Source organism: Crocodylus porosus, unplaced genomic scaffold (assembly GCF_001723895.1).
Source record: "Crocodylus porosus isolate Cpor-Errol unplaced genomic scaffold, CroPor_comp1, whole genome shotgun sequence".
Taxonomy (NCBI): domain Eukaryota; kingdom Metazoa; phylum Chordata; order Crocodylia; family Crocodylidae; genus Crocodylus; species Crocodylus porosus.
In genome coordinates, this window is record NW_017728943.1 from 80,698,158 (window position 1) to 80,717,625 (window position 19,468).

At 44.7% G+C, this 19,468-nt stretch overlaps 1 protein-coding gene across 1 annotated transcript in view; it reads left to right on the plus strand.

Annotated features, from left to right (window-relative positions):
• MDGA1 (MAM domain containing glycosylphosphatidylinositol anchor 1) overlaps window positions 1–19,468 on the plus strand; it is a 131,790-nt gene that overhangs the window by 43,266 nt on the left and 69,056 nt on the right. The window contains exon 9 of the mRNA XM_019548593.1: window positions 16,186–16,455. Within this exon, the coding sequence (XP_019404138.1) occupies window positions 16,186–16,455 (270 nt within the window). The remainder of the gene's footprint in view (window positions 1–16,185; window positions 16,456–19,468) is intronic.

The window sequence follows — 19,468 nt, forward strand, 5'->3', positions numbered from 1 at the left end:
AGAAGCTCCTCATTACTGTTGACTGGGTGGAATCCTGTCTCTGAGCCTGACTGTTTTCTGAGCTGCCGCAGGGAGGGGGAGTCAGGGAAAGGATGAATATGCCTCAGACCTTGTTAAAAAGGGTGTATTCTGCATTGTCCCCTATGGATGAATGTAGAGTGGAAGTGATGGGTGATCTGAAAGCTGTGCCAGCCAATTCTGTGCAGCCCCAGGAAATGTGTTGTAACCTAGCCATGCTTCAGATTAGATGAGCTCTGGAAACCTCACCTATTGTAAACATATGGCAACTCGGGGTAGGGCACATAATATGTTTAATTTAGAATTTAATCCAGAGGGGAAATGGGGAGGACACATGATGCATGGCATTTACCCTCTCAGGAGATGCTGTTCTCTGATGTAAAGTTATTTCTGAGGACTTTCAGAAATAAACTTAATCTGGAGAACTTTACCACAGCATATATGCTGTGTGTCCATTACCATTCTCAGTTCCACTCTGGGGTAGCTGTTCAGTCAGTGCAAGCCAGCTACCTCATCATCATCTAGTGGCCAGGTGCTGCACTAGGGCCTACTTGGCTAGCTACACTGGGAGAGCTGGTCGCATTAGTGGGTGCGTCTATATGAAATGCTAACAATGCAGTAGGATAATAATACTGCATAGTAGCATGTCACAGCACAAACAGTACTAATATGCTACTGTGTAGTATTATTAGGCTACTGTGCAGTAGTATCACTTAAAAGGCTTCACTGGCACTACTGTTCGTTAACTATGGTTACTGCACATTTATTTAGTATTTCATTATAAAAGTACTAAATTAAATGTGCAGCAACTACTGTGCATTAATGAATATGTAGGCACGCCCACTACAGAGTAAATTAACTGCACAGTAATGTCTGATGTAGATTACATTGGAATAAATGTCTGCACCAAATCCATGCGGCATCTGATAGGTCTTGGCTGTCATACCAGAATTAAGGCAGGTCCCAGACTATGGAGGGCTAGGTCCAAGTGCTGTAAGTGAAAATGACATTTGCAGTGATTGGGGATTTCCTTACCAAGTGCTTAAAGCAAAGAGACATTTTACCATCCTAATTGCAATCTAGAATGTAGTAGCTAATAACTCTTTAATGCAATATAGATGGGCTTAATAGTGATGGTCCTGCTGGGATTTCCTTAATGTTTCGTAGCATATGCATAATACACGGCCTCCTGGCCAATTACTTGTTGTGCTGTAAAATGGGAGACTGAGGTTTTCCTGGAAAGGAGGGAGAAGAAGCAGTGCTCAGTGTATGATATTTGTTAGAGAGATCATAAAGGAGAATTTGAAGAGAGGAGATAGCAACAGCTGCTGGTGCCTGAGGAAAACATAGGGATACCCTTGGGCAAATTTGCCTGGGGTTTTCAGCCGGTTTCCAAAAAGAAATCTCCCCTCACCTCCACCACCTTCCAGAATTGCAAATAGCTTAATTTCTGTTTGCAGAAATGTTTTCAGATGCACATGCAAGTCCGTGGTGGGTTTCTAGGAATCTGAATAAAATGAAAAAAAAAAACCAGCTCATTTTTACATCCGAACAGAAGGTTTTGTCTGAGCAAACTGGCGCACAGCAAATATTAGGACACTATTCTAGTAATGGTCTCACTCCTAGTATACAGAGATCACACCTGCCTTCCAATTCCTACTTGATACTGTCTTGCTTATACATCCAAGTGTTGTTCACTTAGCTATGGCAGTGCACTGGGAGCTCACATCCAGTTAGTTATTGTGGCTCTTAACTCCTTCTCAGAATCACTTTGGCTGTGGCTATAGTGCCTCTTCCTACAAATACGCCTTATATTCTTTCCTAGATGCATGATCTTGCATTTTGTAGTGTTAAAAGGCAAGTTGTTCAGATGAGTGAATTTTACCAAGCAATCCTAGGTGGCCTGTATAATTGACCTGTCCATATCATTATGTATCATTCCACCAATTTTTGTGTCTTCTGCAAATGTTACCAGCAATAGTTTTAAATTATCTTCAATCAATAAATATATTGAATAGTGTTGGGCTAAGAGATCCTTGTGAGACCTCTGTAGAAACCCCCCCATTGTGTGATAATTCCCCATTTACAGTTACTTTTTTGCATTCTATTAGTTACCTGCTTTTTAATCCATTTAATATGGGTTGTATTGATTTTGTATGCAGCTAATGTTTTAATCAGCATGCCATGTGGGACTGAGGCAAACGCCTTCCAGAAATCTAAGCATATTATGTCAGCATAGTCACCTTCTTCCACCACATTTGTGATCTCAGAAAAACATCCAGATTGTTTGACAAGCCTGATTTTTCCATTAAACCCTGAGGGCTGGCATTAATTAGGCCACCCTCTTTTAATTCTTCACTGATTGCCTCCTGTATCAGTCTTTCCATGAGGTTTCCTGATGTTTAGCTTAAATGTTCCTTCTTTAAGTGCATTTTTAAATCCCCTGGCCAGATGACCTTCCCCCTATTAGGCATCTAAGTGGATTTAGGTACCTAAACGCAATCCTTTCTTCATGAAAAACTGTTCATTCAAAAGGTAGGAAGGCCCTTCTCTTCCAAGCTGATTTTTTGTGACTTTGTTTTGAGATTAAATCACAGTGCATTACAAAAATGGATGCATTCGTGTATTTTCTGGGACTTGAGTAGGGTGGAATAGGGTCACACTTATTTGACTAAGTCCATTTAGGTGTCTAATAGGTAGAGTGGGAGCTGGCCTATCTTTCAGATACTTGCAGACTATTATCTTATCCCTCTTTGCCTCTGCTGTGACTTAGCACCCAGACATTGAGCTTCCCTAATCTTTTTCCCCAAATAAGGCCTCTTCAATCATTTTTCTTCTTTCCTGAACTTGAAGGAACCTGTCGCTCTTGTACTGAGGGGCACCTGGAATCTCACTGGCCCTTCACAGAGAAGGCAGTCCTTTCCCTGCTTTAGGGTGGGACACCTCTGACATTGAGCCTCCAGCATATGTCTACACAGTGCTGAATCCTTTGCGGATTCTCCCCTGCACTGCGTTGACAGCGGCTCACTGCTGTGATGGGAAAAAGCTTGACATATATTGTCCAAATTCAAAAAATTGCTATTTTTGCACTGCTGAGTGCTTTGAGTGATAGGGGTGCCATGCCCTCATCTACCACAGGGAGGTTTGGAAATCTAAATGCTGTTCTCCAGAAGGTAAGACAAGTGTACCATGCTGGGGGAAGAACCACTGAAGAGCTGATTCAGATCAGAGACCTGGATCCTGAGCTTTGGTGCTGTTAGTGAGACTAGGAGAAGCCCTGCCCTTATTGAGAAGAGCTTGGGATGACAATGACTGGAGGTTTGTTGGATAGACTTAAGCCAGTACTTCACCTTACCCATCCTTGACTGGAATGGGTAGGGAGAGAGAGTACCAACCTGCTGCTGTGAAATGTATTTCCTGCCCTTCACTTTGCTGGTTTCCCTCTGCTACAGATTAAATCCTCTCCACTTGACATTAAAAGGGTGTCTCTGCAAGGAACTGGTGCCTGCGCACTAAGTGGACTCAGCTCCTTCGAGAGGTTCTTTTGATATCAGACCAGTCTCAAATCAGTCACTGGAGAGGCCCAGCAAACCAGATGTCCAGGCACGCTTGCCTGGTGAGCAGACTCACTAATAAATCTCACCCTCCAGGTCTGAGTTGAGAGGAGATGAGACAGAGCTGCTGGCCAGATGGGGAGGTTGTGGGAGTAGGCAGCTGTCCTTGAATGGATGCCAGTTCTGTCACCAGCCTTCTTCCTGTACCCTCTGCTGCAGTAGATGCTCCAAACTCAGGAGAGTGATTTCTATGAATGCCTACAGCTGTTGGAAGTCACAGAGCTCTGAATAATGCTGTTAATGCCAATTGCAGTAGCGATGCTCTGGAACTTCACAACCAGACTTGGTGTGTTGCTTCTCTGCAGAAACACAGTAATAAAGAGCAAAACAGAGAAAATATGCCATGTTTTACAGTTATGGAGCAAGTATCCCCAATACATGATTCCTTGACCCTGCCTGAAACAGGCAGTAATTACTAATTTCCAGTAGTCAGATCACATGTGTGAGTAGCAAGGACTCCCTGAGCTCTAACCCCACCTGTGACACTGACTCTTGGGGGATGTCAAGAGAATAGGGTCTGGCAGTCAGAGTGAGGAACTGGGAAGCTGGACTCCTGGGTTCCAGTCTAAGTTCTGTCAAGTAATGTAACCTCTCTGTGCTTAGGGTGGAGGGCAGGGGGCTGTGGGAAGGAGGGGAGATTTGCTTGGTATCTCTGTGGCTGTCTGATCTTGTAAGGTGCTAAGGATGAATTATTCAAACAGCTGAGGAATGTTATTACTTTTCTTTTAAAATTAGGATAAGTGTCATATGTCTCATTTTTCTTATTCATTCTAGAGGTAAGTTGAGAGGACAGTAGGAAACGGTTCACCAGCCCTTAATTTGGCATTATTCTACCTCAGGTCTAGACCCAGAAAATGATTCAGTGAGGGATTTGGCTGAATAATGGGATTAGGAATGTAATTCAGAGATTTTCTCTGAGTCAGTACTTTGAATTTTTCCTCCCATAGCAGTGGCCCTGGGGTATTACTAGCTGATACTTGATGAGAAAGAAGTTGAGATCTTCCATCCATTTCCTAAGAAAAAATATCCCAATGTTAATCCCACTGCTAGGATTGGCATTACTTGGATACTATTGAAGAAAACATCAGGGAAAGGGGTCTGGAGGCAGAACACCTCTATTGCCCCAGGGCAGGCAGAGTTTTTTTTCAAAGATTGTTCTGTTTCTTTTCTGTGGGTAAATAGAGAATTTCCATGTTAACTCTTTGCAACTTGGCTCTGTCTGTCTTATCTCAGGCTGGATCAGGATCCAAATTCAGAGCCTGGATTTGGATTGTGGGTCTCATTGCAGACTGGATCCAGAACTGGTAGTGGCACGGGGGTGAGCAGTATGGCAAGTGGAGTTGGGAACCCATGGGGGTTAGTGCAGTTGTTTTTTGCCCCCTGCCACTGATGTATGTTCCCAATGGGTCTCTGTATCCCAGATTTTAGCAGTGGGTCCCACCTACACTTACCCCATCCTCAAATTCCTGGCCCTTCTAGGAGCCTTGCAGGCCAGATGACACAGCTCTGTGGGCTGGATGTTTGGCATCCCTGTTTTAAATGTATATTTGATATTGGTTAAAAGTACACAGGGACCTTTTCCTGGCTGATGGTTCATATGTTATTATGATAACTGTCTGAAACTTCCCTGCTTCCCATATCAGGCCTTTCCTTGCATGGGGCCTCTTGTTTCCACCTTGGGCCCCATATCTTGCCCTGAAATGGCTCATGTGTCTAATAACCATTTTTGTTCGCTGGCTCTTCTGGCACTTGTTTTCCCTGCCTGTTTGGGAAGTAGCTGTATAGGGACTGTTTAGTGCTCCCCATTTAGCTTTCAAACTAAAAACAGAAGGCAAGGTAAAGCTATTGCCCAGCTGTGAGCAGAAAGGCTCTGACCACCTGTGGCTTTGATCATTGCATTTTAAAGCAGCAATACTTCCCCACCCTCCCTCTGGTGGGTTTTCAGCAACACTTTACCAGCAGCTTCTCCACTTTTAACTTTCAATTATTTTGTTAAAAGGACCAAACACATAAGTGCCTGAATTGCTCAGGGAGCTGGTAATGGGAGACCGAATCTTTCACTTCCAGGCTGCTACTGGGAGCCCAGTCAGAGCCATCCTGACCTGAATTAGTTTCAGACAATGGCTCCTCAGAGGTCTGGGTGAAATCAATTTTGAGGACGTGAAGAGATCTCACCCAGTTCCTAGTAGGCTAGGCACTAGTAGGCACTGGGCTATTGGACCCCTCAGTGGGCATGATTTGTCTGCTTTGTGGACAGGCTCTATGACTCCATGGCAGTCAGATATCTGCTGTTTGGTTATTGTGAATAAACGTGCGTGCCGATGCAGAGCAGCCATGAGATCATGGGGACAAGACAAATCTAACACACAGAAGGGCTGTCCCTACCCACCAGTAGGAAGCATTGTCAAGCTTCCCAGGCATATTTTGTCCTAGGTTACAGGGGAATTCCTTAAATCAAGGTGCTGAGGGTCCATAGGGAAGTTTTTAAGTATGTGCCTTATTGATCCTCTCTGCTCTGCATGGGCATCGCGAGGGCATTCACTAACTGCCCAAGGCCCAGTCATAGCAAAGGCTGGGCTTGGCATTAAATCAACAAGGATTATTAGTCCCTTCCCTGGTTGTTTTAAAGCCCTGCTCAGGCACATAGAAGGGCTCATCCCAGGAGGTTATACCATGCTTTGGGGATTTTCCCTCCTAAGGGTTTGTTTTTACCTTCTCCCCTTGGAGGTTGAGCTGGTAGCTGAGGGAATATTTTCTGCTGTGGCAAGGAGACAGTCTTGTGAGGAGACTTACAGGCTGGAAGTGGCACCCTCTGCCTCCTAGTCTTGCACTTCTGATGAGGTCCTGTGCTTTTCTATTTCTGGCAGCCTTTTGGTCCTGGTTCTTACAGCTCCCCTGAGATGCTCCAGAGGAGATTTGGGCAGGGATATAAAGGAAATTTCTTTTCTTTTCTTTTTCGTTCCCTTCTCTGTGACGCTTGTGACATTTACAACTCTTGAGGCACCACTGATCCCCAGAGAGAATTAAACCTAAATATAAAATAAAGCTGTGGTCCTGGCTGCTGAAGATCACAGGAGGAAGAGAAAGGGGAAGGGAAATGTAAAGAGTTAAAATAAATGTCAGCACAATCTTGTCAAGGGCTCTGAAAGAGTGACATGTGACCCAGAGCTTTACTTATTGCTTATTAATGTAGTCAGGGGTTTCTCCTTTCAGCCGTTCCATAGGAGCCATACTGTTTGCCCACACTGATGTGCAAGGGTGTTCCTCAGTTCCAACAGTGGTTGATCCCATTCCCCTGACCACCGATTCCATTTGTGGTTTCAGCTGGGCCTGGACTTCTTCAAAGAAGGACCTAACTAGTTGTGTTGCTTCTCTTTGAGTGATTAAATGGCAAGATGAAGTGATTCCTGTTCTAATGTAAAGAGAAGAAACAGAGCAACACATGACTGATAGGGACCACTTGGGCCACTGAATCCAGTTCCCTGCAAATGCAGGCAACCACAGAAGAGGTGCTAAGTCCAAGTGGATCCAAAAGGACATCATTTTTGTCCTTCCCATATTCCACAAGGCACAGACAATCCTCTCATCTCCAGTAGCACAGTAAGATCTTTTCTACAAAGGCCTCAGAAACTACCACATGCCACAGGAAGAGAGCAGGAAAGACCAGGACACTGCCAGGCAGTGGGCAGGGAGGTAAAGTGAAAAAAGCCCAGCTGATCCTAGGAACTGAATGATGTCTCACCACAGGAGGAGGAAAAAAATTGTAGCAGTGCCATCAGTCTGACCTGGAGAAAATTCCCTCCAGACAAGAGATCTGGCAGTGGTTTAAAGGTGAAAACAAGAGCAAGACACGAGCTGGGCACTAGGGAGGTTTTGCAGTACCACTATAAGCTCTGGTACACCCTGCCCCAAATCCCATCTCTGGCAGTCTCCAATCTCTGAGGAAAGTTTTAAAAAAAAATCCCAAAACCATGTAATGCACAGAAGGAGGAAAAACTTCTTCCTGCCCCTCCCAGGAAACATTTGGAGTGAGATGTACTTGGCATATGGTAAATGAACAGCCAACTACAAATGTCTCCAAGATGACTGGGAGTTGTAGGTTTCTGCTTTCCTGATATGTCATTAGAAAGGTGGGCATACTTGCCATTTCCTCTTAGATACTGGAAGAAGACTACCAGTTCTTATAATGGAGTTCTTATAGCTAATATAGCATGGGGTAAGTGTTTTTTAGGACAAGAGGAACTTAGTTCTGTCCTACCTGTTGCCAAGTTGTTTCATATAATGGTGATTAGCAAGGTATAAACGCCTTAATTGGCCATGGGTTAGTTAGTATTTCTGTCTATACCAGTGTTAAAATCCTAGACTTGATCTACCCCCTTGATTCTCCAATTACTGGGACATTAGCCTACTGCCCCCAGTTCTGAAATGGGGATTTTCACTATTTTAATTGCTTTCTGTTTCATACACAGTCTACCTAATCTGGTGGCGGGGGGGAGGGTGAGGGAGGGAGGGGGTCATTTGAATACATTACCCTGTGCATGTGTGTGCATCTTCTGCACACACACCATCTTTTTCCACTCATCTTTTGCAATTAAGGAAACCAAATGTGTTGAAACCAGGCACTTCAAGGTAACTGAGCCATGGGAATGATGTGACTTTGCACTGCAGGGGAATACTTGTCTTTGTAGTGTCTTGTTAGCATGAATTAATTGGACACTGAGTTTACATAGAGTTTCAGCATGTCTGGGCTAGGTTTGTGTTTGGGAGAGCATGTCGGGCGAAAGGTCTAGAAATTCCCACCCTGTGTGGACCCATTCCAAAACCTTATAAAGGGAAAGAGTGGGATAATGTACTAATCATCTCAGTTAATGCAGCAGAAGAGTACATCACTAAGCAAAACTGTCTTTATTAAAATAGGGTTTGACTTGCTGAATTAATTGGCTTGGAAGGTTTCTAGGAGAGAGCACAGGAGCTGAGATTCAGACAGTTGGTACATGTGTTTTGGCTCACTCTTTAAGAGCATTAAAACATGTGACTGGCAGGAAGACAATCCTCCTCCCCTCCAAATGCTACTTTGTCTGCTCCTCCCCACCCTCCAAATAGAGAATGTATTTGAGTTTTCATTATTAAGAAGAACAATACATGTAACTTAGCATCAACATATGTCAAGAGTTCGCAGTCCTTACACCTGTCCCCTGAGAGCCAAGTGAGTAAGGGTCAGTAAACACAGGTTAATTCAGCTATGGGATAGTTTGCCACTTATGGTGTAATTTGCCATTGTTCCTGTCCCCCACCAGCCTCCCCAACTCAAAATCAACACCTGATAATTGGTCCCTACTGGATAATTCATCATTATTGGGATTTCCCCCTGTGACAAATTAATCGGTTTGTTATATTACTGCCTCCATTTCTACAGACTGGGATGAGAGAGAGAGGGAGTAATTTGCACAACACTACAGAAGGGAAGTATGTGATGGAGCCAAGATTAAAACTGAGGAAGTTTTCCTCCCAGCCCCTTATTCTACCCATGAGGTTAAATCATCCCTTGTAGCTGACAAAACAAACATTTGAGATCAAGGTTGGAAATATCCATTGCTTAATATAATTCTATATAGAAAACTCCTTTGGTTGGAACCTGTTGTGCCTTATTAGGATATAACTGGAAAAAAACCTACTTGTGTATAATATTGGTATATTAGTTGCATATACCCATGTAAGTGACAATGGAATCCAGAATGGACAAACACGTATCTATCCCAGGATAACAATTAGCTATCACTGTTCCTCACCACAAGAGGGTGGAGAGCCAGTAACAGCTTGCCATTTGCCTTTAACAAACAGCTACATTGGGGAAGTTATAGAGAAATGAAACACAAGCTGATATAAACTTACCCCAACTTAGTTTTACTGCTGATTCTATTTCTACACCACTTTAAGCAAAATGGCACAGCTTCCTAAACAGATAATTTCCCCAATATTTTTTTACACTAATATCATGCTAGTTACATCTCAGCTCTTCATGTCCTTATCATATTGATGAGAACTGTCCAACTTTGGCATAGTTATGGGATACACACAGCACTGGCATGCATCCCTTGGATCACATACGGCACAATCTGCACTTTGTGGAGGCACCCCTCCTGGGATCCCTCCCCACTTCATAGACTGTACCACTGGTAAATGGCCCACCCTGCCAAGCAGGTATGGAAGAAGCAGCTGCTGGGGCCCTTATGCCAAGTGTTAACTGCTCATGGGCCATGTGTAGCCCATGGGCAACATGCTGGCCCCTCCTGGGCTGTCTACCTGGTATGGATAATAAGAGCTTGTGTGTGTGCGACTGGATGGAAACAGAACTGATCAGTTGTGTGTTGAAGAACTTCTCATGCCAGCAGAGGTTCCCATATATTTTTCTCTGTGTGTGTTTTAGAGCAGGAGAATCTGTGATCCATCTCTATAGCACATGACAGTGTGCAGCATAGTGATGGCCATGCCATCCTAGGTAGCCATTAATTTGTTGGATGGAAAGTTCTAACTATGGGTTTAAGCCTATTCAGTTACAAAGAGCTCTGTATATTCCAGGGGTCAATATGTACGTATTCCAGCTACAGCAGCAATACAGTGGCATCAGCACAGACTTGCTGCCTGCTGGCTTCTCTTCCCTCCTGGCACTAATGGTAGAAGTGAGGCTCCCTGCCTGATTTCCTTATGTGGTACACTGGGCTGCTGGTAGTTTCCTGCTGCTTTTAGCTGCATAGTATTATTAATGTTGAACCTTAGAAAAATATCAGAGGAGGATGAAAAGGCAGCTCCATGTGTTTGCAGCGGGTCCTGGGATGTATGGGAGGATTTTGATTCAATTTAGGAGGCTACTGGACATGGTGAGCTATGTCTAACAGGTCCTTAAAAATTATCCATAGTAGTTTCCCTGCCTTCAGTTATGCTTATTTATTTTTGCAGTCAGTTGCAGTAACTAGTGTAATTCGAAAGACTGTTAATAGAACAGAGTTAATAGCTATCATTTACAAAAAAGGGGCAGGCTTTCTCACCAGACTCTGGGTGTGAAATATGTTCTTTGCAGTGTTAATCCAGTAAGTAAATGGTCATTTATCTCAGCTCATGCACATGGGATCTGATAGAGTCTGCAAGACCTTTGTGTCAGTGTTAAGTATCTAGGATAGATCAGATAGATGCTAGTTACAACCAGTATTTCAGTTCAGTGTCTAAGTTTGAGAGAGCCTTCTGCAGAAGAGCAAATTGCAAATAAAACTGCCCTCTCACCTAGAGAGGTGGGTTATTTTCTCTCGTTCCATTTTGAATTTTACTTTCATCTTAGTAAAAACTAAGAAATTTCTGTGTGTCTCTCTTGTGACAAGAGGAAATCCAGTCATAAGCACAGAGTTGGAAGTCAGGACTCCTAGGCTCCACTTCCACCTGTGCTGCTGACTATCCACGTGACATGGGATCAGACAATGCTCTGTCCCCTTGCCAGTATTTCTCCACCTGCAAAATGGAAACAGTAGGAGCCTTATGGAGGTATGCATGAGAATCCATCAGTAAAGTGGCTTGAAATTTGCAGAGATGTGAGCAGAGTATTAGTGGTGGCTTCTTTGATCCTTGTTGCAGTTTCCAGGCCTGGTCTGTCTGTAGTAAACCTGGCCCTTCTTGCTTCTGGGTACTGGCTTCCCCTTATCCTTCTGCAGGCAGCTATCATCTCTGTTTCTTCTGGCCCCAGATCACTGCAGCTCTGGTCTCACCTATGCCTCCCGCCTGAGCTTCCTCTCATTCCCTTTGGTCTGCCCACACTTCTCTCCTTTTCTTCGTGTTGTCCTTGATTCTCCCTGCTCCAGGCTGCAACAGCATCTGAGTCCAGGCAAGCCACATCTCCTTCATCCTTTTTCTTCAAACACCACCTCTCAGTAATGCCCTTTTACAATCACTACTTTTGCACATGTCTGTGACTTTACCCTGGGAGCTCTCCAAGGCAGGGGACTCAGATGTCTGTTTGCGGTTTATCTGCATATCATATTTTAGCTGGTACAAAGAAAATCTAGTGCAGTATAATTAATAATCCTAACACCGGAGAGCATGCTCCACATCTGGCCTCAGTCAGGCAAAGATGGGAAGAGAAAGAATCTTATACAGGGGTTGCCCAGCTATGGGCTCTTTGAGGTGACACAGCAGTGGGATACTAAGGAAGTGACAAGACTCCAGCATTGTGAATATATGCGTGAGAACACATGTAGCAAGCCCAAATAGTGAGTTGCAGCGAGTGGCTATAGAAAGGGAATGACTGGCCACACACCGATTGCTCTGCTAACTGGCTGATCCAAGCTGGAGGAGAGTGGTTTCTGAATGATCCTTACAAGCCAGCAGTTCAGCAGCATTAATTTGTTCATGTCCTGTAATCTATACCACTGGCACCAGTGCCACTTAGAGGAGGCAGTCACTCTTAGCCCTGCCAGCCAGCTTCTGATATTGCAGTCTGCTCACGCATAAGTGTTTTGTCTCTAGTTGTGGCACTGCTGTGTTCACATGTTCTCCAGCTTCCCTGGGCTGCCAGTCATTACTAATGTCTGGTTCGCCATTGTCTGTCCAAGTCACCTCCATTTATATGTGGGCCTTTTTCTTCATCATTCATTCAACCCAAGCTAGACAGCCTACATGACAACCTGCTGTCCCAAGCTTTCTTGTTCCTGAGGAGAAATTGTAACTCTTTCTCACCCAGCAGGTAACAAAGCAGAGGGAGTCAGTAAACTGAGACATGCCTTTCTCATAGAAAAAAATGCAGAAACATCTAATTCTTCACATCAGGTCTTTTGCACAGAGCCAAGATATGGCTGTGCTGCCATCATGGGACTCAGGGATGTGGTGACTTTCATGGGGGCAGAAATATCCCTTATCTTTATTGCCATTTCTGTGGCACTGGGGGGTCTGACCCTAACAAACTTCCCTGAGTCGCACCTAGTGACTAGAGCACTGAAGGCTGCTTAGTAACAGCCCCCAAAAAATCCTGAGCTGGATCTCTCAGCCAAGTGCTTTTGTTCCCTTGTGAAGAAGAAAGCTCTTTCCCACAGCTGGAATAGCAAATAAGCTGTGTGACGGGTGTGTAAGGGTTGTCTCTGCACCAAAGACCACCACATTTCTCTGCCCTGTGGCACAGCAGCCCAAGCACAATTCTAGTTACTTCCAACAAAGCTGGAAAATGAGAGATTTTTTGCTGTTCAAAACTCTACCCTGACACTTGATATCTCCTCATGCTGCTCTCCTCCTGCTTTTCCCCTGTCACTGTAAGCATCGTGCTGACCCAGCAGCTCCATTCACTGCAAAGCTCCTAGTCTGGCTCCTAGTCAAGTAGATACTTGGAGTGTCCCTTTGCTCTTGGGACATCAGAGTGGGTTGCCTTAATTTGGTGGGTTTTATTTGTTCCTAGCAAACAGACAAGTGAGTATAGCTTTTTACTATTGTTCAATAACATTATTGATAAAGCCAAGCTGCATGGCTCCATGTTTTCACAGCAGCAACATCTTAACATCTCTGCCAGCAGCCTGTTGCTTCTTGAATGATACCTAGCTAGGTAACAATCTGCCCTCTTCTCCCCTTTCTAGTACCTCTTGCCCTACTAGCTGGTCTGTAGTTCACTTGCCACACCTAAACTGAACCACAGGATGTGGTCAGTAGTTCAGTTCAGCATCAAAGAAAAACAGTAGGTGTCTGTATCTGGAACCTCTGTATCTTATGCAAAAGGCTCCTGGAGTCCTGTGTGTGCAGGGATAGCCGCCACCTTTGAGGTGGCATATGGCAGGTGTTTAACAAGGCACATCAACACTGCACATTACATCTTTAGGGAGAAATTGAAAGCCTTGTTGGGATCCTCCATGTAATCTCCTGGGTTTGGAATTTGGCCAAGAAGTCTACATGCCAGGGGAACTTAATAATCAAGAGCAGCCAGGACTCTGTTTCACTATGTTTCCAGCAAGACAGTTACCAACCAGGATCCATGCAGGAGCATTAGCTCAGCAAGTATATACAGAAAATTTGCAGAAACAGTCAGTACCATTTGTGGCAGCTCTAGCAGGTTCTTTGTGGAGGGATGACCTAGGAGCTCTCCTTCCTGAAGGAATCCATCTCCAACCTAGGAGAGCTGGGAAGTTCCTGGCTCTGGGAGGTCAGGCTGCCGGTTCATTTAGACGGGCTTCTTCCACGTGCAAACTGCACTTCTGATACAGAGGAGGGAATGCTGTTCTGGCGATTTAGCTCTACCACGACAGTCTGCACTTCAGTCTTGTGGCTGAAACAATAACCCTTTCCCACCCACTCCCACTTCCTGTGTATCAAGCCCAGAAATGAGATTTTGAGGACATCCGGAAGGGTCCTCCGGCATTTACTTAATGCCGGTGTTTCCAGCATGCTCAAGAGCAGTGGCCTGGGGCAGTCTCAGAGCATCTACACTGCCTCATTTCTTACAGTGGACAGATATTCCCTGGTTACTGGAACAGAGGATGGTCCTGTTACCAGGGAAGGGACCACACCATTTTTGCTGCTCTCAAGACCCTTCAGGGCCTCCTTACTTCATTGAATGGGGCTGCTGTCCCATCCCTCTCTCTCACTAGGTGAATTGCTTTGGTCAAGTGCATCAGGAGTTGCTGTGTCACTTTTGAAGCCGTCTCTCTTTTTTTCACGTCACCAGCTGGCCTTGATTAGAGTGTGAGTCCCCACCGGCTTCAATTAAGGAGCAGATGTGACCCAAGAAATGGGATAGCAGCTGGGGATGGAGATGGCATATTCATAGCACTAAGTGTAATCAAACAACTTCTCACATTATTCTCACTGTGAGGTGGGAGACGTGTGAGCCAAAGGCAAGTCAGTGCTTGGAGCGCCTGCTGAGACACATTGCTAGCAAAGCCATCTGTAATGAGCTGACCATGCCATTCAACACAGCAGTGTAATCTCAGTCAAGGGCTGCTTTTAATTTATTTAAATGCAGTAAAGGACCCAGAGGCTTAAAGTTGAGCCAGGTACCTGAAAAATAATGTGGTTACTGTCAGGCAAGGGCTAACCAGGAAGGAAGATGCAATGTCCCACTATAATGGCTTGGATCAAGATGAAACCTTGCTGCACTGAACCTGGAGACATCATTGTGCCCATAGCAAAGGGGATGCTGTTGTTCTAGACCTGGAGATGTGATTATGCTACTGGCATAGGAGGTGTTGGTGAATTAGACTTGTTGACATGGTTATACCTGTGGTGGAGGAGTTGCTAGGGCGGACCTGGAGACGCCATCATGTTCATAGTGGATGAGATGCTGTAGAAATTCTTATGTTCATGACAAAGGAGATTTCTCATATTTGACCTGTAGTGGGTAGATGTTGCCTTGAGGCAAGTAGATTTTATCAGGCCTGAGGGAGAAGAGTCGTTATAATACAGGAGGTCTGCTATAGAGACAATTCTTTTTCCTTTCTGAAGCTTGGTCCATCCAACAGCCATTTTCTACCTTTGCAGATTCTGGTGCAGTCTTCCTCATTTCAGTAGGCAAGCTTGTGTTTTTCCCTACCTTCTATTACTTTTAATTTAGTGCTAGTGGAAGGTGCCAGATTGGTAGCACCTGGAAGCGAGGTTCCTCTTGTTAATTGAAATAGGTGGCAGCCCACTGGGTTCTGCTCACCCTGCCTGCCTGGCCCCGGAAACCTTTACAAAAACTAACAAAAATCATCCTACTCACCTTACCCCAGCAGAACAGATAAATGTCATTATTCGTATGCTAGTGAAAAGGGAAAATGAGGCACGGAGTGGACAAATGATTTACCTCCCAAGGTGAGACAATAAAGATAAAGAGGGGACTAGAACTCCAGAGTACTTATAGTCAGTCCTCTGATTTAACCACTGAGTTGCACTTCCTTGCAGACCTCTTGATGCTTGCATTAAGTACAGCCTCTCTAATGCTCCCCATGGAGTGTATGCTGTATTGGGGCAGACAGTGTACATCCCTCCAGAGGGATAGGCAATTTATATATTTTTAACTTTCCTCTATTAAACAAGGAACAGGAGAAAATGGATTTCAGTGTTTAGCAGCTAATGCAGCTTGCAGGTCAGACTGGATTCAAGGAATTACTACTACTGTTATTCTGATTTAAGACTTGTGGGTTTAATGCAAGCTGCAGAGCTCAGCAATGTGGGTTGTATGTCTGATCACAAAGGGTGACTTGCTAAAACTCCAGGGCTCAGCAGTAATGTCCCACTATAACTGGTTGGATCAAGATGAAACCTTGTCTCTCGATCCATGCTTTTCACAGGTGGCTCCCTCTCCCCTCCCCCCATATGTCAGACTTGCAACCTGTTCTAGTCCAGATGCAAGTGGTTGACAGAGAGCTGATGGGACTCTTGGCTGGACAAAACTTTGGGAAATAGGAACTATACTCTAACAAGACTTGTGGGTGCCTGAATCGTGACGGATGCTATGGCAATGACTGAGGGTTTAAGTGGTACAATAGACTGTGCTGGAGACTGCTGTTTCCACTGATGGCTTTTCTGTCCATTTTTGTCATTTGGCCTCCAGTCCCCCCAGTGGTGGAACCAACTTTCCAGGACATTCGCCAGGGCTTAGGCCGCAGCGTCACCCTGCGCTGCACCATGCTGAAGGGAAGCCCCATGAAAGTTGCCACTGCTGTCTGGCGTTTCAATGGGAATCTCTTGACGCTGCCCCCTGCAGAGCAGCAGGACTACTCAGAGCTGAAAGTGGACAGCGTGAGCCGGGACACCAGCGGTAGCTATGAGTGCAGCATTTCCAATGATGTGGGGGTCTCCACCTGCCTCTTCCAGGTGTCTGGTGAGTCTTGCAGGTTGCCTTGTTCTTGTTCTCTTTTTAATTGACTTGTGTAATGCAACTGGTAGCTGGGGAGACAGAAGCCCCCTTCTCCTTAAGAAGAAATAGTGCAGGCAAGCTTCCTCCACACCATTTCTGAACCAGAATGCTACAGTTGTTCTGGAGGGACCATTCTCTGGATCCAGAAGGGGAGATCAACCTCTCTGTTTCATGCAGTCCTTCGTACCTCTGCTGGTACTGCCTGGAAGGGAAGTCAATCAGTGCCAGTTGCCTTGGTACGTTTTTGTGGCATGCACACCAGCCTGAAAGAAACAGGGCTGGAACCCACCCCACACATGTCACACAGGCTTACTTATATGGCTGTTGGATGGTATCAGTTGTAAGCTATAGCCAACCTGAGTCGGATTTAAAAGTTCAGCAACTTGGGAAGAAAGATGGTGCATCTCAGCATAAGTTCCCTAAAGAACCCAGTCCCCTCTTTGAAAACAAAGCCATTCCTAAAAACATGCATTCCCCAGGTTTCTGTAAGTCTTTGGATTGTCTTTTTGCAGCGATATCTGCTTAGATAAAACCAGGCAGGAATGATACTCAGTGGATTTGCCACTCAGCTTTTCTTAAATCCAGCATGTACAGCAAACAAATCCTTCCCAAGACCATAGGCACAAATGGGGCAGCAGTGTTTCAGCAGCAAAAAACACATGTCTGCCCCAGCTACTTCTGCTGATCATTAAGTCTGCTTTTCCCATGACCTAAGGATTGACTTGGGTGCCGGTTTCCAGACAAGTTCTTTATAAGGAGTTGTCTTGATCAGCGATAGACTCAGCTGAGGTACAGAGCTTTCTCACCACTGTAACTGTGCAGTGTATTCCAGGACAAGCCTGAGCAAACCAGATCAAAGGGAATACAAAGAGGCCAAATCTTTTCTGAGGTTTGAAAGGCTCCAATGCCAGCACCTCCCATTTGCTGTGGCTGAGTTCTCACAATGTTTCTGCCCTTTAGGTTGTCCTTTCAGGAACATAATTGGTAAAACCCAGCCTATCTATTAGTTCCAGGAATATCATTGCTGTCAGCAAGTTTCCATCTGATTTTTCCAGATGTGCAAAATTGGGATAATTCAGAGAAACATCCCAGCATTTAGTTGCTCCAACAAGCCAAGCAGCAGAAATCACAGGAGAAGCTATAAAGCTGAGCTCTTCTGGCATGCTGTTGAGCCACTACCTGAAATCAGGATTTCAAGTACCCTAAAGTTCATGTTTTGGTTTAATGGTTCTTCAAGAACTGGGAAGATTTGAATTTTGAACCCCCTCAAAGTTTGGGTGTGAATAGTCATCTTTACAGGCCCTGTATAGTGCTCTATGTTGCTGCAAGTGATAAGAATGTCCACCTCTGTGCATATGAAAGTTAGCAGAGGGGGGTGAGAGGTAGGTGAGCACTGCTTTGTCTTATGTTCTGATTGTCACTCTTCAAGCATTTGCAGCAAGGTGATCACAGAGACTTCCCTCAGTTATGTCCCTCTTTTCTAGACATTCCACTCTCATCCCTTTAGACTTCTGGAAGTTCATGTGAACCCAGATTTCTTCTAAAAACTTTGGACCTCACTACACTTTCTTCCTACGCCCCTGGTACTTCTCCCACAAATTAAATCATGGCAAAATACAATCCTCTGCGCTCTGCCAAATGACACTTAATTTCTTGTGGTGTAGGTGATGTGTAGGAAGGACACAGGGGGGCATATGCCCCCCCGAGATTGGCTACCACTCTTCCCCCCCACACTGTTGATGCTCGCCACCTGCTGCTCGCCACCCCTACCCCCCCCACCGCCGACAGCACTGGTGGCGGCTGCAGGCAGTCCCCACTCGCCGCCATGATGCCCCCCCACTCATGGGAAGCACCAGTCATTCATGTCTTGTGGGCTCAGAAATGCTTCTAGCATGTGGATTCTTTCCTGCAGCTGGTAATGAATGAATTAATACCATCCAGTTTGTGGTGCTCTGCCCCATGAGATAGGATCCTGGGAGAAGCAGGCAGCATCCATCTCCAAAGAAGGCACTCATCACAAATGCCACATGTATTCCTTCTGCTCCATCTTTTCTCAACTTTGAGGACACCAGTGTCCAATGCTGGTTTTTGACTTCAAATTTCCCTTCCCATTCTTATGCACCAGGTATCTCCACATCAAGCAAAAGCTTGAATAGTAGCCAAAGAATTAACTCGATGATTAAGGTACTAGTTTGGGCTTTGGACTACTCAGATTTAATTTCTTCTTTCCTTTGGGTGTGACCTTGGACAAATTACTTCGTTTCCCTCTATCTCAGTTCCATCTGTAAAATAAAGGTAACTATTCTTCCCTGATTCACTGGGGCATTTGGGTGCATTAAAGACCTTCAGGTGTTGAAATACTCTAATAGTGAGATTTAAATAAGTGTATAAGGTGGTGGGCCATGGTTTATCTCCTTCCACCAACAGGAAATCAACTTGTTATAAAATGTATTTCAATAGCAATGTGACATTCCCCCCACGCCCGCCATGAACAGACTGGCAAATGCTGCCATCACATTCACATGGTCTAGTCAGTGTGTACCTTCTGACTTCATTGACTTGTGATCTCCCAAGGAAGGGGTTTGAATGCATTTTTCTCTTCTTCAAAAACAGAGCGAGGAAGAAAAACCTTCCAGCAAGAGTTAAACTTTTCAGAAAGGAAGTTTTAAAAGTATCTGACATTCTGCATTCTTATTAAAAGCCCCTTTTCTCCTTTTTTTGCTTCCATTTCTATCTTGGAGTCAATTAATAAGGAATTAATATTATGCAAGACGATGATTATCATCAGTTCTGATTTTATTTCTGAATCCATTATGCAACTTGACTTCCACAGTCAATACAAGTTGAATAAGCAGCAATTAGTCTCTGAGGTGGTTCTGAATTTCTTGCTCTCACAAAATTTAAGTCAATAAAAATAATAAGAAAAAAAGGACTTGGAAATAAACATCAATAATATCCATCTGAGTTCATAAAAAAT